Source organism: Apteryx mantelli, chromosome 1 (genome assembly GCF_036417845.1).
Source record: "Apteryx mantelli isolate bAptMan1 chromosome 1, bAptMan1.hap1, whole genome shotgun sequence".
NCBI classification, from domain to species: Eukaryota; Metazoa; Chordata; class Aves; order Apterygiformes; family Apterygidae; genus Apteryx; species Apteryx mantelli.
In genome coordinates, this window is record NC_089978.1 from 100,406,290 (window position 1) to 100,430,298 (window position 24,009).

General features: G+C 40.7%; 1 protein-coding gene across 7 annotated transcripts; it reads left to right on the forward strand.

The window, feature by feature from the left end:
* The first annotated feature begins 1,689 nt into the window (after positions 1–1,689).
* On the forward strand, positions 1,690–22,452 carry TMPRSS2 (transmembrane serine protease 2). Of its 7 annotated transcripts, none has more exons than XM_067298504.1 (17): positions 1,690–1,705; positions 4,723–4,763; positions 6,252–6,376; positions 7,622–7,780; positions 8,971–9,041; positions 9,895–10,090; positions 10,401–10,484; positions 11,904–12,023; positions 13,366–13,495; positions 14,594–14,704; positions 15,587–15,630; positions 16,319–16,493; positions 18,325–18,500; positions 19,715–19,810; positions 20,199–20,341; positions 20,927–21,079; positions 21,269–22,452. In XM_067298504.1, exons 5-17 carry the CDS (start codon positions 9,027–9,029, stop codon positions 21,278–21,280), a joined length of 1,455 nt encoding a protein of 484 aa, XP_067154605.1. In that variant the 5' UTR covers positions 1,690–1,705; positions 4,723–4,763; positions 6,252–6,376; positions 7,622–7,780; positions 8,971–9,026; the 3' UTR covers positions 21,281–22,452. The 7 variants fall into 7 exon arrangements, with proteins under 7 accessions (XP_067154605.1, XP_013810820.1, XP_067154614.1 ...); XM_013955366.2 differs by lacking the exon at positions 1,690–1,705 and adding an exon at positions 1,963–2,022; XM_067298513.1 differs by lacking the exon at positions 1,690–1,705 and adding an exon at positions 1,963–2,022 and having other exon boundaries at positions 20,244–20,341.
* The last annotated feature ends 1,557 nt before the right edge of the window (positions 22,453–24,009 follow it).

Here is a 24,009-nt window from a genome sequence, read left to right on the forward strand (position 1 = left end):
ACTGTATCGTCAGCCCTTTCACGAACCACACAGAAGAGGTTACAGCCGGAAGCAAGGGGGAGAGGAGTCGGAGGAAAGAGAGCAGGAATGCCCATTTCACTGGCAGCAAATTTCTTGGCCAGCTCAGCCATCTCATCTGACTTCACTCTAACAAGTAAGAAGAAAAGGTGTTAACAGTGTTAATCAACGAACTGCTGGCACACAGCCAGACCTTCAAGTATGTAACTGAGCAGAGTGTCATTAATTTTAATAGAGCTGCACTGAATCTCCACTGATCTGGTATTATTTCATAGTTTGCAAAGCAACATGGTCACCTGCTAGAGTCTAAAGCTCCTCTGTCACAAGAGCGCACCACTTGCCAGCAGAGCATACTTGTTTATTCCCTGCTACCGTGTCCTTCTGCCCAGTTTTGTTTATAATGCCTGAACTGACTGTAATACTTTAGAAATGCCTACATATGGACAACACCAAAGTACACAGGAACCTGCCTATATATTTTACATCACCCTTTCTCCTTACCTGTAGCCATTGTGCAAGATGTTTGGACAAATCCAAGATGAGATATGGGGATATTCTTAAGCTTAAAAAAATACCTTTAGGAGCATTAATTGTTAGGTATCCTAATAATTAAAGGAGCTCTTTATTAAGAGAGAAGCTGGACACATCAGTACAGGAGTACATGGTCTCCTGTACTCCAAGGATCTTCAAGGGGAAGGAAAAAGAAAAAAAGCAATCAAGATATGAGTTTCCAAGGTCAAGAAGTGTTCAGATTCTCCCTGAAGAGCAGAAAAGATCTTGAGGGATGTCTCCCTGTCCATCATGTTTAGAATGTGCCAATTTCCCTCTGTTTTGGTGAGGATGTTAAACATAGCACATGGTAATACTGTGTTAATTTGGAGCTGTTATTACAAGTTTTTCACACATCTATAGAAATTCCCATTATATGAATAGGAATATAAATCGATTTTTTTTGTGGTAGAGCTGAGTTTTTGGCAGCAAAATTGAGCACTCAAAACTTCATTTCTACATCTCCTCTATTGGAGAGTTACCCTGAGTTACTGGAGTTTTGAAAGTCACACGGCAAGTGAGATTGCAAGAGTTTTTAAGAGTACCCCTTTATTAAATGGGGCTGGAAGGCAGAAGCAGGAAGCAGTTTCCCTCAGCCCAGACACCTTTATCGGTATTCCTTATCAGCTCCTGACCTGCCCAGCTCAGAGAAGGGCTGCGGTTTCTTATATGCACACAACATCCCGAGAAGCACACTCACGAGGACCGACTTCTACGCTTAGAGAAAAGAAAGCCCCGGGCCCTGTACTGCCGCAGGTTTCGATAAAACAGACGGAGCAAACGCCTAAAACAGAGGAATAGGCGCCTTTGGGGGCATCGCGGGCGCCTCGGGCGGCCGCCGCCGCGCACGGACAGGCGGTGGGGGGCTCCTGTCGCCGCCGTGCTTGAGGAGGAGGAGGAGGCGGCAGCAGGAGGGAGGCAGGCCGGCCCGGCCCGGCCCAGCCTAGCCCGGCTGCCGCCCGTCCCCGTCCCCTCGCGGCGGCGCCCGGGGCGAGTAAGGCGAGCCGCCCCGCCGGCAGCGCCCTCCTCCGCGGCCCCGGCGGGAGGAAGGGGCCGGCCGACGCGGCCCCCCGGGATACCTGCCCCTTCCCGCCGGCTCCCCCCGGCCCGGCCAAGCTCCTCCCCGGCCCGGCTCCAGGTAAACGTGGGGCTCCGCGGCCGGGGGAGGCCCCGCGCCCGGGGCAGGGGGCGGCTGGGGCAGGGCCTCCCTACTCTTTGGGGGCTTTGAAGTGAGAGGCTTCAGCTGTGCGGGGCGGTGGCAGGAGCCGAGCCGGGCGCCGAGAGGCGCCGGCGATTTCCTGGGACCTGGGAGGGAGGGAGGGAGGGAGGGAGGGGGGAGAGAGAGAGAGGGCCAGGTGAGTAACCTCGCCTCTCGCAGCCGCGTTGCTGGCCAGCCAACTTCCTGCGCCAGGCGGGCAAATTCTACTTTTCCTCGGCTTTTCTGCTTATCTAGTGGTAAGTGCAGCACGGCACAGTCGCGCGTCGCGGCACGGCGGTGGGGAAGGCGAGACGGGGGCTGCGGCAGGCAGCCCGGGGAAGGCGACTGGGTGGTGGGAGTTGAATAATGCGATGTTCGGAGATACGGGGTGAAGGGCGCGGAGCGCTCTGCGCCCGCTAAAGCACCCCCCGCCCCCAGTACACCGAGGTTAATGCTGTGCGCCCCTTGCCGTAGTGCTGAAGGGAAACAAGACGCAGCGATATTAGACAGCTTATCCAAGGTCTCGTAGCGAGTCGTGGAGAACAAACTAGAGCAGAACCCGACTCTGGACCCTCTTGGTTATGTATTAATGTCACTGCCGTTATGTTCTTGCAAAAGCGCAAATTTCTGGGTGCGGGTGTCAGTCTTGTCACGTAACTTCAGACGAGTAACTTTACCGACAGAGCTCCTTCACACAGGCACCGTATCAAAACTCCTAGGACAAAACTTTACTCTATTGAAATCAATCCCACCCCCGCCCGGTGGCTTTACTGATGGTTATAGCCTGCCTGGACCTAAAATTTCACCTCAGGTTTGTGGGGAGGGAGAGTGCCAGTGAATTTAAGAGACGGGAGCCCATTCTTCCGTGATGCCTTTGTCCCAAGTATCCCGGTTTGTTTGCCCTGAGTAAAGTTTCATTAGTGCCCTTAGCACTTTAGGAAGCCCCGGAGGAAGCAGCCTCACCTCTGCGGGCTGATTTGCATCAGTTAAGGCGCCAGGGGGTGCGGGAAGAGATGGGTGTTGTGCGTGACAAAGATCAGTGAAACAGGGAAACGGTTGCAGTCGTGGCTGTTACCTAGGTATGTCAACACAAATATAAAATGACGTCTGGACCGGGATAAAAGTCGATCTCAAAGTTGAACTTAACTTTTTCCATTTTCGCTTTATTTTTAAACTGTTAAATGTTATACTGGTACATAGGAAAATCAGTCTAGGGCAAATGTGTTATGGTACCCTAGCCTGGAAATGGAAATAAGTGGGAACGGTGTTCTAGGATGTTGATTAAGAACAAGTTGAAAAGGATGCCGATTGAAATACTTCCGTTGGAGACGCCACTCCTGGAGGTGTGGGCTCTTGTTCTTGTTCCTGTATGCACAGCCCATGCTGGTCAAGGGTCGGTCCATGCCAGCAACTGCGGTATGGAGATGGTGGCTAAGCCGCGGCTGTGCTGCCGCACTAGTTCTGACTCCTTTTTGATGAGTGGATCTCTAAGCCCTTCTCTGGCAGTGTGGAGCTCCCCATGGAGGGAATTCATGACTCCTGCTTGCTTTTCTTTCTTATCTGCTGTAGACCCCTTAGAAGTGGCTTACAGCTTCTCAGGATCTCACAGGCAGAAAACAGCTGACCTAGGCAAATATCTAGTTTGCTTTGTTCCATTTCTAGTCTTGATTTCTTTTTGTGTTGAGTGCATACTTACTAGTAAGCGTCTGCATGTCTGCAAGCTCATTCATTTGCAACTTAAATATAGTAGACAAGTATCCTTGAGAGCGTCCCCCCCCCCCGCCCCGAGCCTGCCAAAAACTCTCAGTGCTATAGGCAGACTTGAATTTTACTACCAGAAGGATGAAGCCATTTGCTGCTGCCGCAGGAGGATGAGGGCATAGGCAGAACTGGGGATATAATATAGGGGAAGAAAGCATCCAAGTGCTGGGCTGACTGTTGCTGCATCCTCTAGCAAAGAAGTGATGTGTGCACGAGGTGGTGGATGTTCTGGGCAGCAGCTGCCCCTGCAGTTGTTGCCTGACAAATATATCCTTTGCCTTCCTTGACCACACCATGTAATCTTTTTTTTTCTTGCAATTAAATCATGTGATGTACTTGTGCTAGGCAGTGTTTCATGATGTCATTTGTTTTCAGGCAAGACAATTACACAATTACTCATAGTATAAATACAGTGTCCTTTAACTTTTATAATGAGACTGCTACTCCCAGAGCTTTTGAACACTTTTTTTTTTTTTGCCCGTGGAAGTAGTATTAGTATAATCTTGGTTTGCTGACCTTGGGCGTACTGCTGTATTGTGGACTTTATTTGAATTGCCGGTAGCGCTTATCAAGAGGCACTGTTTTTTAACACCTGTTGATAAGTAGTTCTACAGTTTAATGATGTCTTAGTAGTTCTACAGTTTAATAATGTCTTAGGAGCTAATCTAGATGAGCTCCCAAACAATTTCTTGGGAAATCTAGGAATGCTGAGACTGTATTTGCGGGAGCCTGGCTTTCATAAAAATATTTGTATAGTGTCTCAGAGTTCTCTGCAAGATGCTTAATGCTGCTGTATGGGCACACTGAGTAGAACTTATGCCTGTTGAGAAGGTTAGCTGAAAAAAACAGGGTACTGGAAGAACGCAATTTTGATTACTTTAGTAAAACTTCCAGTTGCTTGTAGATTTGGTTTTGGCTCTTTCCCCAGGGTGAATTTTAGCCCGTGGAGTAAACAACATTCTCATTTTTTTTAAATCATCAGTGAAAATATCCAGTACCACTTCCTGAAGTAGTATCAAAGAAATTTTGTTAATTAAATTAAATGAACACTCCTATTTAGTTCCTTTTCTCTTTCATACATAACAGGATTTTTTTTTTGTTTTAACTTCTCTAAACTTCATTTGTAAATTGTGGGGTTTTTTTTGGTTCTGCTTGTTAAATATGAGTATTGAACATGTTCCTTTTATCTTCTTCAGGTAGAAGAGAAACAGAATTGCCCAGTGTGTGGCAAGATCATGTAAGTGAACTTGGAATCACCTCTTTGTTCATATTTTCTCTCTCTCTCATTTTTTTTTTACTCTTTCCCCCCTTTATTTCATGGTTAAATTCCTGTAGCAATTGTGTTTAAGATTACACTGCTGAGGCTTCTAGAAGGACATAGAATGGGTGGGAATAATAAATAAAAGCATGCTTCCTTTACAGCATCAGCAAAAGCCATAATTTTGGGTTGCTCTTGTTTGAGATCAAACTTTGCACTGGCATTGTTCCTTTACTATCTTAATGAGTTTTCCCAGTCTCCTAATTTCTTTATCTGGAAAATGGGAATTGATAATTTCTTGGATATGACTTTGTATGAGGCAAGTGTTAGACACTGCTCATGTAGGTTATTTGGAGGCTTTTATTCTTCCTTTTAGAAGCTGAACTTGTCTTGATTCATTTGTCTTTTAACTGTTCTTTCCTCTCTTTCTTATTTGCATGTGATTGCTTTTACGTAGGTATGACTATGAAGACCTAGTCTGTGGGGTTTTGTTTTTGTTTTCCTATTGTTGATAGCTATCATACAGCTTAGGTAACAGCTAATAAGGTCTTCATTTCAGGAAATGACACAAAATATGTATTGAAGTAATACAGAAGTACAATAAGTATACTATTGTCAATCTATCTCTGGCTTTATTGGCCAAGGCGAAATAGCAGTGTCACATTAGGATATCTAAAGGTAATTTTTCTGTCCTGTGGTCTTTCATGTCTAGGCATGGAAGCAACATACATGTATCTTCTTTTATACAGAAGTCTTCAGAAACTGATATAGCTAGGGGTACTTGTGTAGAACTCTACACCTCCAAAGCATGGTACTGCTGTTACTTAACAGTTACAGCATGCTGTGTGATATGGAATATCGTTATTATATCTTGGATGCAGAAACTAAGACAAAAGTAATCTATCTGAAGCCAGGCAGCATTTGTTAACAAAACTGGGGTTAAACCTTTAGCATTTCTTTGCCTTTTGTTCTTTCCTTTGTGTTTTTGGGGGTGTTAGCTCTTAGGTAGTGAAGGATGTGCATTATAAATGACCTGAGGAAGGCACAGGCAGAGGCTTACCTTCACCCAGCAGTTGGCAAGGCGAGGAGGTTAGGAGGACGTGGTGGCAGGGAGGGCCACTTACAGTTGAGCAGCACAGCTCGGTGCTCAGTGGAGATAATGGCTCTTCCTGGAGTTGGAAGGGAAAACAGCCTTTGGAGGACTAATGTCTTAAGAAGTTTGTATTAAATTAAGTAGTATGTTATCGGATGAAGTAACAACCTATAAAATTGCAACTTTTGCTTAAGCATAAAGAATTAATGAAGTTGAGAATGTTAAGAGCAGAATTGATTTGAAAAACGTCATTGAAAACCTTTCCTAAAAGAGCTGTTGGGTTAAATTCTTATTGGATGAATCTAAACCTTTTCATGTTTTTTTTCTTCCATTCTAACAACTTTTCTTAGAATAACTGTTGTATTTTTTTTTAGCCTTGACAACGTATGACAGAACTCTAATTGCAACACTCCCAAGGCATATGTGAGAAGAAGCTAAGATATTTCAAGTTAGCTGCCTGCTGTGAGGCAGTGTATTTCACTGTATTCATCACTATATTGTGAGTAACAGCTATATCTTTTATACCCTGCTATTATTGACTGTCTTTAGAAACAGTAGAATTATTTCTTTGCTTTCAGAGCTCTGAAACAAAAGCAAACTCAACTTTTGGGAATTCTGTATCTCTGGAAGTCCAAACACTTGCTCTGCTCCATACTGGAGTAGTGAAATTCAGGTGCTGACTGCTTCTAAATGGCAGGTCTCTTCCTCACCTGCGTATATTTTTTTTCCAAAGTTAAGAGGTGAGCAGGCAACATGAGGATTTAGCAAGCTGCCCTGCAAGGCTCAGCCTCCCAAGGACCTGCTTCCTGCAGGGGTGAGCTCCATCTCTGTTTCCTAGCTGAGGGCTTGCTGTTCACTTTGACTGCCCCAGCTCGCTTTAAAGGACATTTAATGCTTCTTCAGATGTGCCCCCTTATGTGCCAAATACTTGGCAAATGTTTGGGGGAATGACTGGCAATAGGAAGGAAGGATAATTCTGTGCTCCCACTAACCTTTTCTATACCAGGGTAGGTTTATGATACTTTTATGTGGGGATTTATTTAAATCTATCTGAAGTACAAGGTTAAGATAGAGGCTAAAATATTGGTCTGAGATAAGAGAGGCTGGTCACTTCTAGCTCTACAGCTGGTGAGGCAGGGCCTGTTTCACAGGTCAGCTTGTTTCTCCATGACCTGGTTTCCTCATCTGTAAATCTGTTGCATTACCCTTGATATATTTGTAAAACATTTTGAGGTGTATCAGTGATGCATGTTATAAAAACCGGATTATATCGTTATTGGATGCTATCCATTGATTTTGCCTAACTTTTAAAAGAGTTCAATCTAATGGGGACTCTAGTGTTCTTGCTTTAATCTTTTTGTAATAGTCTTGGAATATTTCCTTGGAAACACGTATATACCTATGCCTTTCCTGTGTTTTATGGCCTGATTAAAAAACAAAACAAAACTTTTATTAATAAGTAGTTGGATTGGAAATAGATTAACAAGAACTGCGTTGGTGGTGATGATTTTAAAGCTGGTTAAGCAACAGAGAGAATTTTTTCCTCAGTTAATTGGGGGAAAAAAAAGGGATGAAGACAACTGTTATCTGCCAACTTGCAAAGCATTTCAAACTATAATGTTGTAGAAAAAGTTTTGGTATTTTTTGGTTATAGCCTACCCATTGGCTCACCTCAGAAATACCTAGTAGTCTTTAGTCTGTTATCACTAAGCTTTCATATCACTTTTTTTTGTTTACTTTTCAGAAGACAAGGAACAAAAATATCTTCCTGCAAAGTATTACTTGGCTTCTAAGTCTGGGCAGAACTGCATTTCCCAGCACTACTATGAAGAGCTGAGTAAGGATGGATGCAACATAAACCAGAAGTTCTGAAGACTTAGTCACCGATCTTGATGCACTTACTGTAAGGAGGAGTAAAGCTTGTTTTCCCCAATCTGCTGCACAAATAAGAGTTCAACAGCGTGTTATTAAATTTTTTTGCCAGCTTTAATGAGCAAATACCAGAATAGGCCTTTCTGGACTGTGGTAAATTATGGGCAGGCTCTGTGTGCTAAGCTGCTGTTGAAATCTGCTTTAAAGACATTTGCAGTTCAGTCTGGGGTGAGATGACACCTAAGTACAGGCTCTAAAATATAATGTTATACTTCAGGCTGAATTATGCTGTGTTTTAATTCAACTACTCTTTATAACAGTGGCTTTCAACAGGGTTCATGACTGTGCCTGCACACAGGGTACTGCTCTGGAGGCTGGAGAACAGTATTTCTTAGTGGATGACCGAGGCACTTCCTATGCTTTTTTAATGTAGGGCAATATTATGAGGTCTCTGCATATTAAACTATTTATTAAAATGATTGCTTGGGGAGGTGCTATAACTGCCTATGTTAAAACTGTAGCACTTTGAATTTCTGGTATCTATTCTAATCTGTGGCTTTATTTATTTATTTATTTTCTTCTTCTGACTCTTAAATAAACTGCTATGATTTAAATGGGGGACACAACTATTTTACTCTGTTTTAAAAACTTTGTGTTGATATGGCATATTGTCTCCCTGCTGTGCCTCTTTCCCTGTTTTTGGTGTGGTGGCTACAATACGACCAAGAAGAGAACTTTTCACAATGCAGAAGAGTGAAAATAATGTGACCCGTGGGACTAGTTGCTGTAGCACTATTAAATGAATTAGTTGAATTTACATTTCCTGGTGCTTTGTTCATGTTCTCATTTCTGTGTCATAAACTTCAGAATGATATATGAGTAAGCTCTGAGAGAGACGGGAGGAACTGAACTTGGTACTGATACCGTATGGGTTGTTGCCAGGATATTCTTTCTTTAACTCTCATGCTGTTAGTGAGTGAGCACTAACTTAATCTTCTCAGTCTGTGTGGCGTTCATGTTAATGAGTAGTTGCCACTGTGTAATAGTCAAGGTTGTATTGAGAGGCTATTAAGACCCGATTTCATGCTATATCCTAAATTATGCCCTCTCTTGAAACACTTCTGTTTTTTTTTTTCCCCAGATTTGGCTTTTTTCCAAAGGAAAACTGACAGCAAAGCTGGAGAAAGCTTTTGGTTGTGATCACTTTCTGTTTGTTTATAGGTTGACACTTTATTTCTGAACACTTGAATTGTTTCAGCATTGCTGACAAAGGAAAGATGACCTCTACTGTAGTAAGTAAACAAAACATTATTTTTTTTAATGGGCCTATTAAGTGATGCACTGGTTAATACATCTTTTTAAATGTGGATATAAGTATTTCTTCTGTTTTCTTTTCTACAAAACGGGAAAGATACACTGTGAGAGAGGTGGAAGAGGCTTGAATTAACTACTATTTCAAATGCTCAGATACTACTGTGAGGGATTTATACTTTTAGAACTTGTATTTGAAAGATAGATTGGAATGGCTTCTAACTAGTTCTTAAAGTTAGTTAGTTTAAGAACTAACTAGTTCTTAAAGGTCTTCCAGGGTATATATTCCACAACCTTCTGTGGGCCAATGTGTTTCAGAAATGGCTTAGGTATAGCTGGTCCTGCCATAGGACAAAATGAGTCAGTAAGCATTTTTCCTAGTCATGGACCACTGGATACCCCAACACTGTCATTTGTCAGCATTTCTTTTGATGGCAGTACTGCTTTCAACTGCCCTTGCTGCTCATTTCCACCCTGTCAGATGCTCTGGTGAAATGGTTTGTGTAGCCACCTGGTGGACTGCGTTCAAGAATCCTTTTTAGGTTGAGTTGCTTTGGATCAGGAAACTGATCTCTTAATATTCCTTCCAGCTGCACTGTATATTATTTTTTATTACATAAAGGGTGAGAAATTAGGCTAATGAACTGCAAATCTCTTTCCTCATGTAAATTGGATCCATTAATATGTATAGGTAGGTATGGTGAATTTCTGCATTGGCAAAATTATAGTAGAGTTCTGTATGTAAATGACATCTTAAACTTATTTTGTTCTAATTGCAATTTTGCCTTTTTTTTTTGTCTTCTCCTGTTTCTTTCTCCAAATGTTATCATTTAGGGGCTACCACCATACTATGAAAATCATGGTTTTCAGCCAGAAAACTTCCCCTCTGCCAGGCAACCAGTAGGTGCTAATGCATATCCACAGTACCTCTCTACAAATGCTCCGTCAGTGCCAAACTATGTCCCAAGAGTTGCTACCTGTCAGTCGAGTAGGCCGGCAGCACATTCATCCAGGAGATCCTGTGCATCAAGTAAGATTGTCAGGATTTCTTCCAATTTTAGGCTTAATGCCTTCTAGAGTGAGTTTACAAATGAAAGGGATCTTCCTTTCAAATTCCTGTATTGAAGGAATCCACAAGGGCTGCCACCTCCCTATGGATGAAGAAGTAGTAGCTGGGCTGCCAGTGTAACTGGATAGGAACCTGTGTGATTTGGAGGAAGGATGGTGGAACGCAGAAAAGTCTGACTGCCAAAAATTCTGTTTTTAATTTCAAAGAAATATAGTGCTGTGGCCATGCTAGAAATTACCTAATTTGTCTTTTTTCCTTGCTTTCATTTCAGGTATAAAGAAAACCATAATCATTATCTTATCCATTTTAATAGTCATATGTTGTGTAATTGCTGCTTTCTTCATTTGGTATTTTGGTAAGAAATTTTTTTTGTTCTAATAGAATATTTATTAAACAAAGCAAAGATGTATTTAACTTCTAAAATCAGAAATACACATTTTTATCTTCCATTTGGTGCTGAATTAAGGACAGGAAAGTCTTGGTTGACTGTCTCTTAAGAGATCAACTTATGTTGCTACCTAATGACTCAGTTATTTGGAGTAAACAGTGCTGCTATTGCTTTCCTTCCCTCTGTCGAACAAATATGTTTTTGATGTCATGTGATATCATCAGCTTTTTGACTCTTCTGGAGCGGCTTATTCAGCTGACTTTTCTGGAGAGGTACAATCTCTCTGGCAAAAGCTGCTGCAGAACAACTACACAAATTTGGTGCAGTAGCTTTACTAAAGAATAGTTTGACCTCTTGCAAGGGTCTTTGCATAGAGGGAAACCTGGTGCGTGACCTTGCTTGGATAACACATTCTACCATGAATTTCCTGAGGGAAATTCAAGCTGTGTATTGTCTCTGGAATTAAACTAGTCTAAATTCTAACTTCACTTAACTTCAAGTGAAGGAAGGAGATTGAAATAAATTTGGATACCTTAACCGTAAGAGTACAAACAGTCAGAATATATTTTCTTTCTGGGAGTTGATGAAGTAATTCATGTACTTTTTTTTTTTTTCTATGAGACTTTTGCTTTGGAAAGTGTGTTAAGGTTGTGTGAGCCCAACCACACTGGGTGGGAACACAGATGATATGTTAACCTTGGAAGTCATCCCCAACTGGAGTGACTGAGCTCTGAAACTGGGCTAGAGCAATTCTGTTCAGCTTAGGTGAAGTTTGTCTTGTGCTGTCTTGATTTCACTTTCAGTGAAAATCACTTTCCAAAGGACATTGAATAACAATTTACTGTGTTTTTAGGAAACTCTCCCTTTTTTTATGTTGTAGTAGAGGAAAGGGAAGAGTAAGAGAAAAGAGGGTTCATTTAAAACTATTAGGATGACACTTCTTGCTTTTGTATTCTTAGGATTTGTTTGTTTTTTACCACTTTAATTTATGCTGAGTAGACTGATCTTGTTTTGAATTGCACTGAAAGCAGCAGGTTGTAATTGGAGTTAATGGCTTCCCTCCTTCTGTTTATAAGCTCTGTCAATGTAAAGTTGACTCCTTTTAGCCAATGTGATGGTGCTTGCTTAATTCAAGGGAGGCAATGGACAAAATCCAATTAGCTGAATCAGTGACTTAATCTGGCAAACGATGTAAAGGACAGAGCAATAAATCTTCTGTTGTGTCAGGCTAGGTCTCCTCTCATCTCTGAATTGGTTTGATTAAGAGCTCTTGCTAATGTTTTGCTCTGTCAAACCAGCATACTCCTTAAGATGTGAGCTGGCAATAGTCACTTGAGGCTAAGTTGATGCTCAGTCTAACAACTGGGTATTGCTCTTCTCTCGCAGTAGAGAATCGCTGTCTTGGTTCCTTAATAGAGTGCGGCTCTTCAGGAACGTGTATGCCGCCCTCCCAGTGGTGTGATGGGGTGATCCACTGCCCTAATGGTGAAGACGAAAGCCGGTGTGGTGAGTGTCTGCAGGCTGCGGGGGGAGGACTTCAGCTAACTGCAAGAGGTTTTGAGCAATTTCCCATGTATAAAGCTTGCCTAAGTTAAAAGCTTTATCCCCTTTAAGCTGTATCCCTAAAGTGGTTTAGGGTGTGCTTCAAATCCTGTCTTGGTCCTCAGTCTGTTTCCAGTCATGTTGCACCGCTGAAACAAAATGACTAACTTGGGGCTTTGGGCTGGCTTAACTTAGAATCCATTAAAAATATATATTTTAAACTAAATCTAGTTTGTGCAGATCTGAATGTAATGTAGGCTCTTGAATGGCAGTTGCTGTTGACTCCTTAGTAGGACTTCAGGCGATAGTACTAATCGGGCTGTGTTCAGTGATTTGGCTTGCCTTTTTCCACATATTATTATCATTTCTGTTTCCTTGATCTCCCAGTACTACTTTTCAACCACTTCATAACTCCTCTGTGTAAGAAAGCAGCCTGATTTGATTAGTGTTCTCAGCTGAAAAGATGACAAAGGAAGCTTTAGTGTAGAACTTAGAGCATAAGGTGTAAATGTCATTAATTTGTCCTTTCCAAAGCTGTGACATCTTGTTTCTAATACTTGTGCCAGTGCCACTCTGGAAAACTCTTGCTGTGTCCTATTCTCTGTTTTTGAACTTTTCTTCTGCACATGCCTCATGCAGTGTTAGCATTTAAGGATGTAAGCTCTGAAGCTGTTCCTCTCCACTTAGTTGAATAATGTGTTTCTGTAGAAGCTCTGCGCTTCCAAACCGCATCATGTACAGTATTCATTTGTGGAAGAATTTAATATAAAATAGTTCAAGCAAAAGAAAAGATGGAACAAACTAACTGTTTCATGTTACATTCTTGCTCTACAAGAGCTTATCTGAAGAAATATGGTATCTTAAGGTATAGTGTACTAATATATTATATATATATATTCTAATATATTTTATTTATGTATAAAATATGGTTATTAAGAAATACACAGTATGTGTAGAGAAAAGATATTAAAAAATCAGGTATTGCAATCTTCAGTGGTAGAATGTGAAAGAATCTTCAGGGTTTAAAAGCTGAGATGAAAAGACAAACACAATATTGTACATTTGCATTTTAAACTGGTAATTCTTTTAAATTGCCTTACACAAAGGAATTAAATTATTGTGATATTTCTGTCAACTGGATATTTACCAAAACTTGTATAGAAGGCAGCATTAAATTAACACCAGTTCATTCATACATACAAACAAATATTATGACTAAGAAATATCATGGGTAACAATAACTTTAAGTAGAGAAAGACTAGTAATGTAATGATTGTGTTCTTGGATCTTTTTCCTTTTCTGGTAGTTAGACTTTTTGGACCAAATTTCATCCTGGAAGTTTATTCACCTGTCAGCAAGTCCTGGTATCCTGTTTGTCAAGATGGCTGGAATGACAATTATGGAAAGATAGCATGTAAAGATATGGGCTACAATGTGTAAGTATAACCTTGCTCGGACTTCACAAATACATAGAAAGGTTAAAATTTCCCTATTGCGGTTTCCTAAGAATATGTATTTGAAACAAAAAGCAGTTGCTAATCTAGCTGTCATGAACACAGATGGGTCTGATCTTAACAAGGGTAACTGTTGTAACAAAATTTCATTTCGATTTTGCAACATATCACACATCTGGCATGCATGCAGCATTTATGGTGTGGGATCACTTGTGTCCAATACATTCACACACAAAGGCCTTTAAGAACTCACTTGAGTTTAGTTCCAATTCTTTATAACTACTTAATAACGCCCAATCTGACTTTTAATCTGTCATTGTCAGTGTTACATGGAAAGCCTTGACCTTCTGAGAACACAAGTAACAAACATGAAAGATCACCATAAACGTTTGCACCCAGTATGCTAGCCAGATTGGATCCACATAACTCTATAACCTAAATTTTTCTGTAGTTGAGATACTTTATGCTGCTGCTTTTTAAGGCTGGCAAATGCTGTCCTGTGGTATGCACGGAGTAATGGGGTGAATTTTTTGTCTAGGCAGAACTTGTGTGTGCCCATGATGCACAGGGACACGTGGTAGTAAGATCTTTGAACTGGCAACGATCAGAGTAGTTCCAAATCAGTAAGACAGCCTGGCAGCAACTACACAGAGCTGGTCCTCAGCTAAAAAGCATTGCAGAATGGCAATACTTATTAGCACTGTCTAATTAGCACTGGAACTGTCCTATGCAAATGTTACTGTTGCTGCTTTTTGGACCAGAACTTTGCTGTGCTGTGTAAATACAGAAGCATCTCTTCATCATGCTCCATTTCATGGGGCAGGAGATTCCTACCATGCATGCATATTAGATGAAAACATTATTTTAATCTGGTTGTTTGATGCGAAACTGAACTTGATAAATTGATGTTTAAAGAATCTGAGCCTCTGGCACTGTACTGTGTTTAATGTGTTGTGTGTTCAATGCCAAAAAAAAAAGTATTTTAGTGTTGTTCATGTCAGAAGCTCTAGCTTGGTGCAGTTTGTTGTTACCTGTTTGAAATCTGAAAAAGTTTGTTAATGGACTCTCTCTGTTTTGCAGAGATACATATTACTATAGTCAAGGAATAGCACCTGAAGTCGGCTTTAAAAGCTTTATGAAGCTGAATACAAGTGCTGAGAGTATAGACTTGTACAAAAAGCTCTATACCAGGTATCTTTGCTTAATACAAACGTCTTCACTTTTATCAGGGGTCTTTTCAGTAGCTGCAAGAGGTGTAGCTTCTGCCAGTAGCATAAAGCAAACACATCTTTCAATGGGAATTATTAGAGGAGAGTTTGTTTTTCATGTGGTTGCAGCAGCTGCTCTCCCCGCTATTTAAAACCACAGCTCTCGTTTTTCCATCTTTCCAGTCCTCTTTTCCTCTTTAAAAAAAAAAAAAAAGAGACAGAGAAAATGTCCCATTCTCTTTTTTCTATGCTATCTAGAAGGTTGCCATGCCGAGGAAACTATCATAAAGCTATTCGACCATCAATATGAATTTCTGCACGATAGCAATAGCTAATAGCTGTAATACATTCACAGCAGTTAGTACTGCTTTTCTTTTTTTCAAGTCACATGGAACATGTGGCTTGGAAATGGATCTTTCACTGTAGAAGGTACTGTGTTTTTTTATCATTAAACAACTCTGAAGAGTTCAGTTTCCAAACCTGTAGACGGCTGTACCTATAAAGTTCTCTTGGCTCCCCATTTACGTTCTGCTACAGCTGAACAGAAATCAGTTCAACTTTTTCTCATGCTCTTCTTCATTTTGCTCCTCAGTGGGCTTACAAGCCTCTTGTACTGCCTGCCTGTGCTAGGGCCTGCACTCTTCCACATAACCATTTTGGTGAATGGAAGAAATGGTGGTGGTCAGATGGGTACCAGTAGTGTAGCTGCAGAGGGTGAAGAAAGGAGGGACCCTCAGCAGGAAGATGAGCATGAAAGCAGGGCACGTAGCTGGGAAGGACAGGAGGCAGCTACAGGGTGGCCTGTGCACACCATTGGCTCCACTGTGTGCCTAAAAGCCTCTTTGCCTTTTGATTTCTATTGCAGTGACTTCTGTGTCTCAGGAAACGTGGTTTCTCTGCGCTGCATAAGTAAGTGTCTTTGTTTCTCACACTTGCCATCTTTTGATGGGTAGATGATTTAGCTGTGGTTCCCAAGTTTCAAACAGGGGATATGAGAACCAGGGTGGAAGAGAAGACAAGGAGGATGTTGGATCCCCAATTGCTTCTGTCTTTGTTGCCACCAGTTCCTTGAAATAATTTGCCTGTGATGAAATGCTCTAGCCATTGCTATGCAATTGTGGTGGGAAGTCTGTAACACATCTGCTGTGTGACAGGTGGCTGTCAGGTGGGCACTGCTTTCCAAACTGTGACTGTGAAGAGATGACTCCCAACAATTTTCTGCTTTGTTGCATAGCACAAAGATGTGTATTTGTATGGCTCATCAAAGATATTCAAATGCAGCAGCATTCAAAGGTGTAGCAAACCACTGTTTTATGGTCATTTCGAACTGATGAATTGAGGGCAGCATCTATCAAATATGTTGATCAATGTTTGTAACATAAAGAGGGCCTAAGCTAAATGGGTCCTGGGACCTCAGTGTGCAATGCAGTGCCGTGAATCTGTGTGGCAGAGGCCTGACTTGTGGCGTGTTGAACAGCCGCCGTGTAGTGTGCTCGATGCACCCCTCTCTGCTGTGTGATAAAGAAGCCCGAGCCAAAGAAACTGTCCTCCAGACTAAGTTGCTCCTTAACTAATGTCCGCATGTGTTACCCCTTAGGGTGCGGCCTGTCCACTAAAAATGTGAATGTTATGAGCAGAATCGTGGGCGGAAGTGCTGCATCTCTGGGCCAGTGGCCGTGGCAGGTCAGCCTCCATGTGCAGGACGTCCACATCTGTGGCGGCTCCATCATCACCCCCGAGTGGATAGTGACCGCCGCTCACTGCGTGGAAGGGTAAGTGGCAAACCCCGAGGCAGCTGACCTGCAGCGCTGAGCCATAAATGTGTTTGTCCATGTTCATCTTAAGAATAGCCATTTCTGTCGCTTCGGGCCAAAAGCAAGGTTAAACATTTACTGAAGTCTTCTGGCTTTCCGCTTTAAAACTGAATTGAATGCCATTTTTTCCCCTCTTGAATGAAGGTATTAGCTACCATATTTTGGCTGTGAGGCCATGTGGCTTTAAAGTGTTGAGGGAAAATTTGTTTTAGAAGAGACTAGCTGCAGATTGGCTGTTTGCTTCCTGTAGAAAGAAAATCTGATTTTACTTGTTAAAGGTGGAAATTAAATTGGACAGTGCTGTTGGGCCCAGATACCCGTCCAACTTAAGATGTAAATTCAAGGTGCCAAATTTACTCCAGACTGTGCAATGTTATTGTGAAGAAGTTGTTGAATTACACTTTGGAGGAAAAAAAAAAAAGCCAAACTCTAATATCACACAACTGTAAATGTGATCAGTTTAAAGCTGGTCTAGATTAAGATGTATGTACTGTTAAGGTCCTCATATCTTCAGGCTATAGGGTAATAAAGCCCATGTGAGTATTAAATATAGGCTTCTACCTGCCCAAGGAACACTTTATGTGGGCATCAGCAACAAAAAAAGCTGGTGCTTTGTCTGTTTTAACCCAAGAAAACAGAAGCTTAAAGGGCACCCAAAAGTCTGATACCTTGTGTTCTGTGGCAGAATGTGTTGAAAAGGTAGCCACTTTTATTGGAGGGAAAATCCACTAAAATTAAGAAAAAAAAACCCATTGTAATGGTTGTTTAGTTGGATCACAGTTAGAGGCTAAGCCAAGGAAAAATAACTTTGTCCTTAACCTTGAGAAAGGAATGCAAGCGTTTGTTTTTATGCGAAGATCTCATCCCTCTTCTGTTTTCTAGTTTAGACTCTGTAACATGTGAAAGTTTTAGGAGTGGCAACCAAGCTGTAGCTGGTACAAAACTGGTTTTTTGGTCTTAACTGTTTGTGGGACCTACACAACAGCTGCTGCCTTGGCAGTTCTGCTGGGGAGAGGTTTAACACTTGTGGGCAGTTTTCTACAGAGCATTTGTAAACTGTACTAAGAGACCACTGAACTTGCATCTAGCAAGTGTGCTTAACATAAAAGAATCCTAGTGCTTTCTAGAGACTGAAATTCCTTCAAAGATCATGGTTTTCTTGACTCTGTCTTCTGCTTCTTCCATGCTTCAGATGGTACACACAAGTAATACCACTGACATGTGAGACTTCAGGAATAACTGCTTGATGTCTTGAAATCAATAAAGAGACTATAGTGCTGCAGTCTCAGATATAATTTGCTGAGCTGAGTGGCTAAGGGGATAGACAGTAATACTTCAACCTATTTCAAATTTTTTTTATGTATTTATGTTTAGAATTTGGAGTCAAGCTTTCCCAAAGCTACATGTCTTGCACTTTGGCTTTCAAAAAACTGATTCTGAGATTTTTTTTTTTTTTAAGTTAAATTATCTCCCTTTTATGCTGTTTGTCTCTTTGCACCTTTTTGATGTGTATGGAACACAAGCGTCTGAACACTGATTTTCTGTACTTCTTTTCCGAATGCGTTAATACATTTGGATTAACATCAATAAAAAATAGTGCTGTTAAAGTGGGCAAGTGAGGAGAGACTGGCCGAAAGCAAAGAAGTCAAAAGTTACTGTTTACCTTTGTCTTCAGAAAGGGTTGTCAAAATCATGTGCATTCTTGGTCATAGTAAAGATAATTTTGAAGTTGTAAGCTGGGACTCCCTACCAGAGAAGCAAACCTTGTAACCTTTTGTTTTTTCTCTAGGCAATATTCTGACCCATACAGCTGGAGAGTTTATGCTGGGATCCTGAATCAGAAAGAGATGATCTTCAGAGCTGGACATGGAGTGCGGCAAATAATTTCCCACCCGGATTATGATACAGATTCTAAAGACAATGATGTCGCCCTTATGAAGTTAGAGACACCACTGATTTTTACTGGTACGTATTCTGCTCTTCCTAAAGACAAAAAACTGATGGTAGTGAGCATAACTTTTAAAACTTCTGAAGTTAATCAAGAGATTCTTCTAGACACCCATGGGAAGAACATGAAATGTGGGCAGAGACACCTTAATGTCCCCTCTGTGAGGTGGGCTGAACACTGCATTTTCTAAGTAGGGTTTATTTAAATCTAGTACATACCAAGAGTTTGTATATAGAAGTTCATTGTGGGGGTTGGGTTAGCTTTTAACTCATTCACTGTTCTCCATCTAAGTAACATACTTTTACTCCAGAATACTATAAGGTGCCTAAGTCATTGCCTCTTATATGCACAATCTCAGGATGTAATGGTAGAGCAATTGACTAAACCTTAAGCCAAGTTATATCAAAATGCAGTAGAAAAAAATAGAAATGTTCCAAGTTTCTGCTCAGACTCCTCATGTTAGCAGGTTGCTCCCCCCTCTTTTCTTTTTTTTTTTTTTTTAACTTGTAAAATTGAACAGGTCTTTTCTTAAAGGTAGATGTCAGTTGTTTGTAAGCAAGCAGTAAAAACTAGAAGACAAAGTGTTATTTAAACTTAAAGGGCTTTATACAGGTGCTATCTATATGGGTGCTTTATGTTTCAGTGCATCAAGTTAAAGCTACTAGAAATAACCTGAAAGAGCTTTTCTGCTGCTGAGGGTAGGGAGGTTGTCTGTTTACCACACACGTTTTTGTGCCTTGTTTTTCCATGTATTTAACACTTCTTGTATACGGGCTGCATCCAGTCCTGCTTGTGCTATGATTGTTTTCAGCAGGGTTTTACAAAGAGAATGCAGAAAGCTATCATGAAGGGCCTGTTATTTATCTGCTATTGCTAAAGTTGTTAGAAGATTTTATTCTCTCCTTTTTCCTTCTTTACTATCAAAAGAGCTGACATTAATTATCTTGATAGCCCAATGAATTGGGCTAGAATGATTAACTGTGCTTGTTCCTCACTTTGAGGTCAAGGCTAGGCAGCATCTGGGAAAGGGCAGCGGCTAAGCTTTCCACTGCTGCCTTCATTGCACAGTAATTGGTTAACTGCAAGGAGTTAAAGTACAGAGAAAATGTGTAGTGCGTATGTATTTATGTATAAAGTAAGTGCTGGTCATGCTCAAATGTTTCAAGTGTATTTATTTTGCATTATGTCTGGACATCTGGGATTACAGACTGTCGCTGTGTTTGCTTTGTAGACAATATCAGACCAGTTTGTCTGCCTAACCCGGGAATGGTGTTCAAGCCCAATCAGCAGTGCTGGATATCTGGGTGGGGAGCAGAGTACCAAGGAGGTAAGCATGGCTCCAGGATACTTTTGTCTTGTACAAAGCCAGTCCCCTTCAGTCTGCCAAAAACCAGTGCATGGGCTACAAGCAGACAGTATGAGCCAGATCCATCAATATGCTCAATGTTATTTGGGGCTGCAATTGGCAGGTTCCATGTTCTCTTGCATTACAGTATACCAACAGCGACGCACAATAACTTACTGACCTCCCGGAAGGGAGTTTTAATGTCGTGGTGTTCTCTGTGCTGTGGGCCATACACCTAACGGACACCTAAGTGTCCGTTCCCACATTTCTAATAAGTTTTTTCATCTTGGGATTTGTGACAGCAACATCATCCGATGCTTGTTCTAATTTTGTCCTTGTGTCTGTATTTTTGTGCGTGTCTCAACTTCAGGTAAAACATCAGATAACTTGAATTATGCTTTGGTACCCTTAATAGAGCGTTCTAGATGTAATTCTATCTATATCTATGATGGCATGATTTTGCCTACAATGATCTGTGCCGGATTTCTAGGAGGAGGAATTGATTCCTGTCAGGTAATTATTTTTTATTAACAGCTAATAATGATGTGATTGATTATTTTAAGTCATCTTATTAGTAGTTTTGTTTTTTTTTTTAATCATTTGCTAATTATAAACTGATCTTACTAAAAAAATTAAAAAGTGACTAACATTTCAGTCAGGCTTGTAGTTTCTTTTGTGGTGCATCCTTTTAAAAGGGAGAGCTTTTGTTACGATGTTCTGAATAGCTGCCAGTGCTCAGTTCTTGCTAAAAACGTGAAGAGGGTGAGGCAGTCCCTTTTTAATGCTTCGAGGATGGCTTTTGTTGTCTTGTGCTTGAAAATGAATGAATAATACTCTTCATAATCATGGCAATACTCTAGTATTGCACTTGTGAACAGGCAAGTCTATAAACTATCTCATTTAGTGCTTTGGGCAAACAATTTTCGTGCATATTACATACAGTCTCATTTAATATTGTAATTGCTATAGAAAGTTGTTTTAGTTACTGTCTGAAAATGATATTTCTTTATTTTAAACCTAACCAGTATTCCTGAAGTGAAATGAATTGTGTCTTTCCGGGTGGTCAGATAACTAATAATATGCTTATGTTTTGTGCAGGGTGACAGCGGAGGTCCTTTAGTAACTAATAAAAACTCTTTGTGGTGGTTGGTTGGAGACACCAGCTGGGGAACTGGTTGTGCTAGTCCCAATAGACCTGGAGTTTATGGGAATATGACTGTGTTTACAGACTGGATTTATAAAAATATGCAGGTAAAATATTTGGGGGATTTAGTATTTTTAAATGTCCCATATCCTGAAACTTGAACTTAAATATTTATGATGTGAGACTTGTCTGACAATAAAGCTACTTCCTTGAGAAGTATCCACATAATTGATAAGATAGTCTCTTAGCAGAACTCCTTTGTTTGAACAAGCCTCTGTTTTTTGTTTTTTAAACAGGCAAACAGATGACAATACTCTGTCCTTCTTGCTGATCAAAGTTTCTGAGAACAAGACTAAATGAAGCCATGGGTGCCTGGGATATTTATTCACCTTACAAATGATTTTTCTCTTTGAATTTTATTTTTAAAAAGTAACATGAAGGATCGCACACTCGGTTCTGTGCTGGCTACAGTGACTGATTTAATCAATGAAGAATTATCACAATAAGCACCTTTCTCCTTAATACGTGGTGCCTGGCAGAAGGTTGTTCTGCTTGGAGAAAGCAGGAAGTCAACTGCTTACTCTGTTTAAATAACTTTCACTGATAATCAGGTACACGTTTGTAATGACAATTTTGATCACAATTTAACTTAAGATTTTTGTAGCAGGATGCTGAGACAGTTGGTTTAGTAGTGTTTTAAATTAAGTGATGTGAACATAGAATCTCTGAGCTGCTGGTTAGCAATTTAAGGGGAAAAAAAAGTGAAATTTTTTGGTATATGTGAAGGGAAGCTTTCATGCACTGCAGTAGAAACACAGAAGAAATACTGTATATTTAGCTTGATAAAAATCCTCAGGATCTTGACAGATGTTGTCCAAGTCGGATTGTTCAAAATGAGATCCATCTGACCACTTCAGTGATTAAAAGTGCTCTCCTCCTTAAGCCGCTGTGAATCCCCCGAGGGCAAGACCTGCCGTCGCTCTGAGCTGTAGCAGGGAGCAGTGAATTGAGGGTCCTGCTGGTGAGGTCCGTGACTGCACACATCAGAGCATGACTCCTAAAGGGCAAAGTTTTTTTCAGTGAGGCTGTGTCGCAAGCTATAGACCTCTGGTTGCAGATGTGCGTACAGAGACCGGATGTTATATGCAAAGAACACAGATCTGTGTCTGCCTAACCAGATGACTACCTCATTTATTAAATTTGGCTTTTAATTCCTTAAAGCTCTCCTTTATGCATCTACATGTATGTTTTTAGTAAAATGTATTAAGTATCAGAGCGCCATCTCAGCTAGGATTTTAAAAAATAATTTATAATCATAGTACAGAGGATCAAAAAGCCATAACAAGTCATTTTTGATAAGAAGGATGCGTCTTTTGAGTGAAAAGACTCTACTAGTCTTGTTTTCTCTGTTGGTACTAAAATGCAATTGTCTTGCATGCAAACACTGCACCAAATAAATTTGTTGTTTTTTTTACAAATAGTTTTCCTTAATGGTGGTTTGTATTTGTTTATTTGGATATTTTTGGAAGCAGTTGCTGAATTCAGTGTCTGAAGTGGTCTGAAAATCTGATTTTAAAAAAACACAGGTGGGTGATCCAAGAGATTTTTTTTTTTTTTTAATTCCACTATTTCAGGTCCTTGAACAAACCCAGGGAAAGAAAGTTGCATGTCCAGAAGCACTGAGCTTCTTCAGTGACTGAGTCTGATGAAATCACTCTTGACTGGTGAACTTGAGCCAAATAAGGGAGTTAGCCTAAAGGCAGTGCATTGAGGTAGTCGCACCCTGTTTTGTTAACATATTCTGTTAATGCACCCATATTTGTTACTCCTGCCTGAAGCGATGTGTACCTGCCTCTTCTCTCTAGGTGTGAGAGGGTGTTTCAATAGCATGTAAGCATGAAGTGTGCCTTGGGGAATACCATGAAGTAGTCAACAGATTTAAGGAATGTTCAACACAGAAATAAAAAAATGCTTGAGTGTTATGGTATCGGGCTTTTAGAAGGCTTCAGACCCACAATACTGTAAGTCAAGTGTAGCAAAACACTATACTGAAATGTGGAAGACTGACCCTGGTGTTAAACAGGGTTAAGAAAGCTGTATGCTCCACTTGAGGTGAATGCTGTACCACAGGTTCATAGTCACCCAGCTGCTGCTGCAGCTTCACATCAGAGGATCAAATACCTTCCATCATTTCTGTTCTTCCCTGAAGAGAATGTTTTTCTTGGAAACATTTCTTTTTCATCTTTCTTGGAACTTACTACATGACACACAAGCACAAAATTTTTAGCTGAATGCTGGCCTTTGTGCTATGCAAAGCACAGCTTTGTCCATTTAAAATAAATCCTCCATATGAAAGATACTATAAATAAAATGTTATGCAGTATTATTATATTTTTGCACTGGCTTCCATGAAAGGAAAGACAATCTTTGGAAAGATTCGCTTAGGCATGGGGAAGGAGCAAGCCATATGCTGAGACGTCCTTCTAATGTTTAATATCCTCGGTGGTTTAATCTGTTCTGGCCATCCAAATCCAGCCATTTAGTGAATTCCCCATCAGCCTCAAAATTTCAGGCAATGCTCCAGGCATTCAGAAGAAAAGCCCCTTAGGGTTTCTCTACAAATTGGAGAACTGAGAAATAAGAAACAGACCCAGTGGCATCCTGTTGATGCACTTATCTGGTGTAATTAAGGTAACATTCTTTTCCCGATAGGCTGGAACAGTTTCATAGTTGCTGTGTGCACCATCTCTACCTATTGGGATGGGACTTACAGTGGCAGCACTTTGCATGATCATCTCACGGGCAAGAACAGAGAAGCCGGCAGCTACAATAGCCCGAGAGCAAAGGGAAGCAGGGAATCAAAACCCCCTAGAGCAGAGCAGCAAGCTTGAGCTAGAAAAGTGAGTTATAATTTGATTTTTAAAGTTTGGAGATTATACATCTGAAATTTCCCCATCCTCATTTAAAAAAAAAAAAAAAAAAACCTCTCTGAACTCTAGCTTTTAAATAATTATTTTAATGATATAAAATAAGTTCA

Coding starts and splice junctions, on each gene's coding strand:
- TMPRSS2 (XM_067298504.1), top strand. Junction 14,705..15,586: donor TACAAAAAGCTCTATACCAG/GTATCTTTGCTT, acceptor TTTCTATTGCAG/TGACTTCTGTGTCTCAGGAA. Junction 16,494..18,324: donor GCCGCTCACTGCGTGGAAGG/GTAAGTGGCAAA, acceptor TTTTTTCTCTAG/GCAATATTCTGACCCATACA.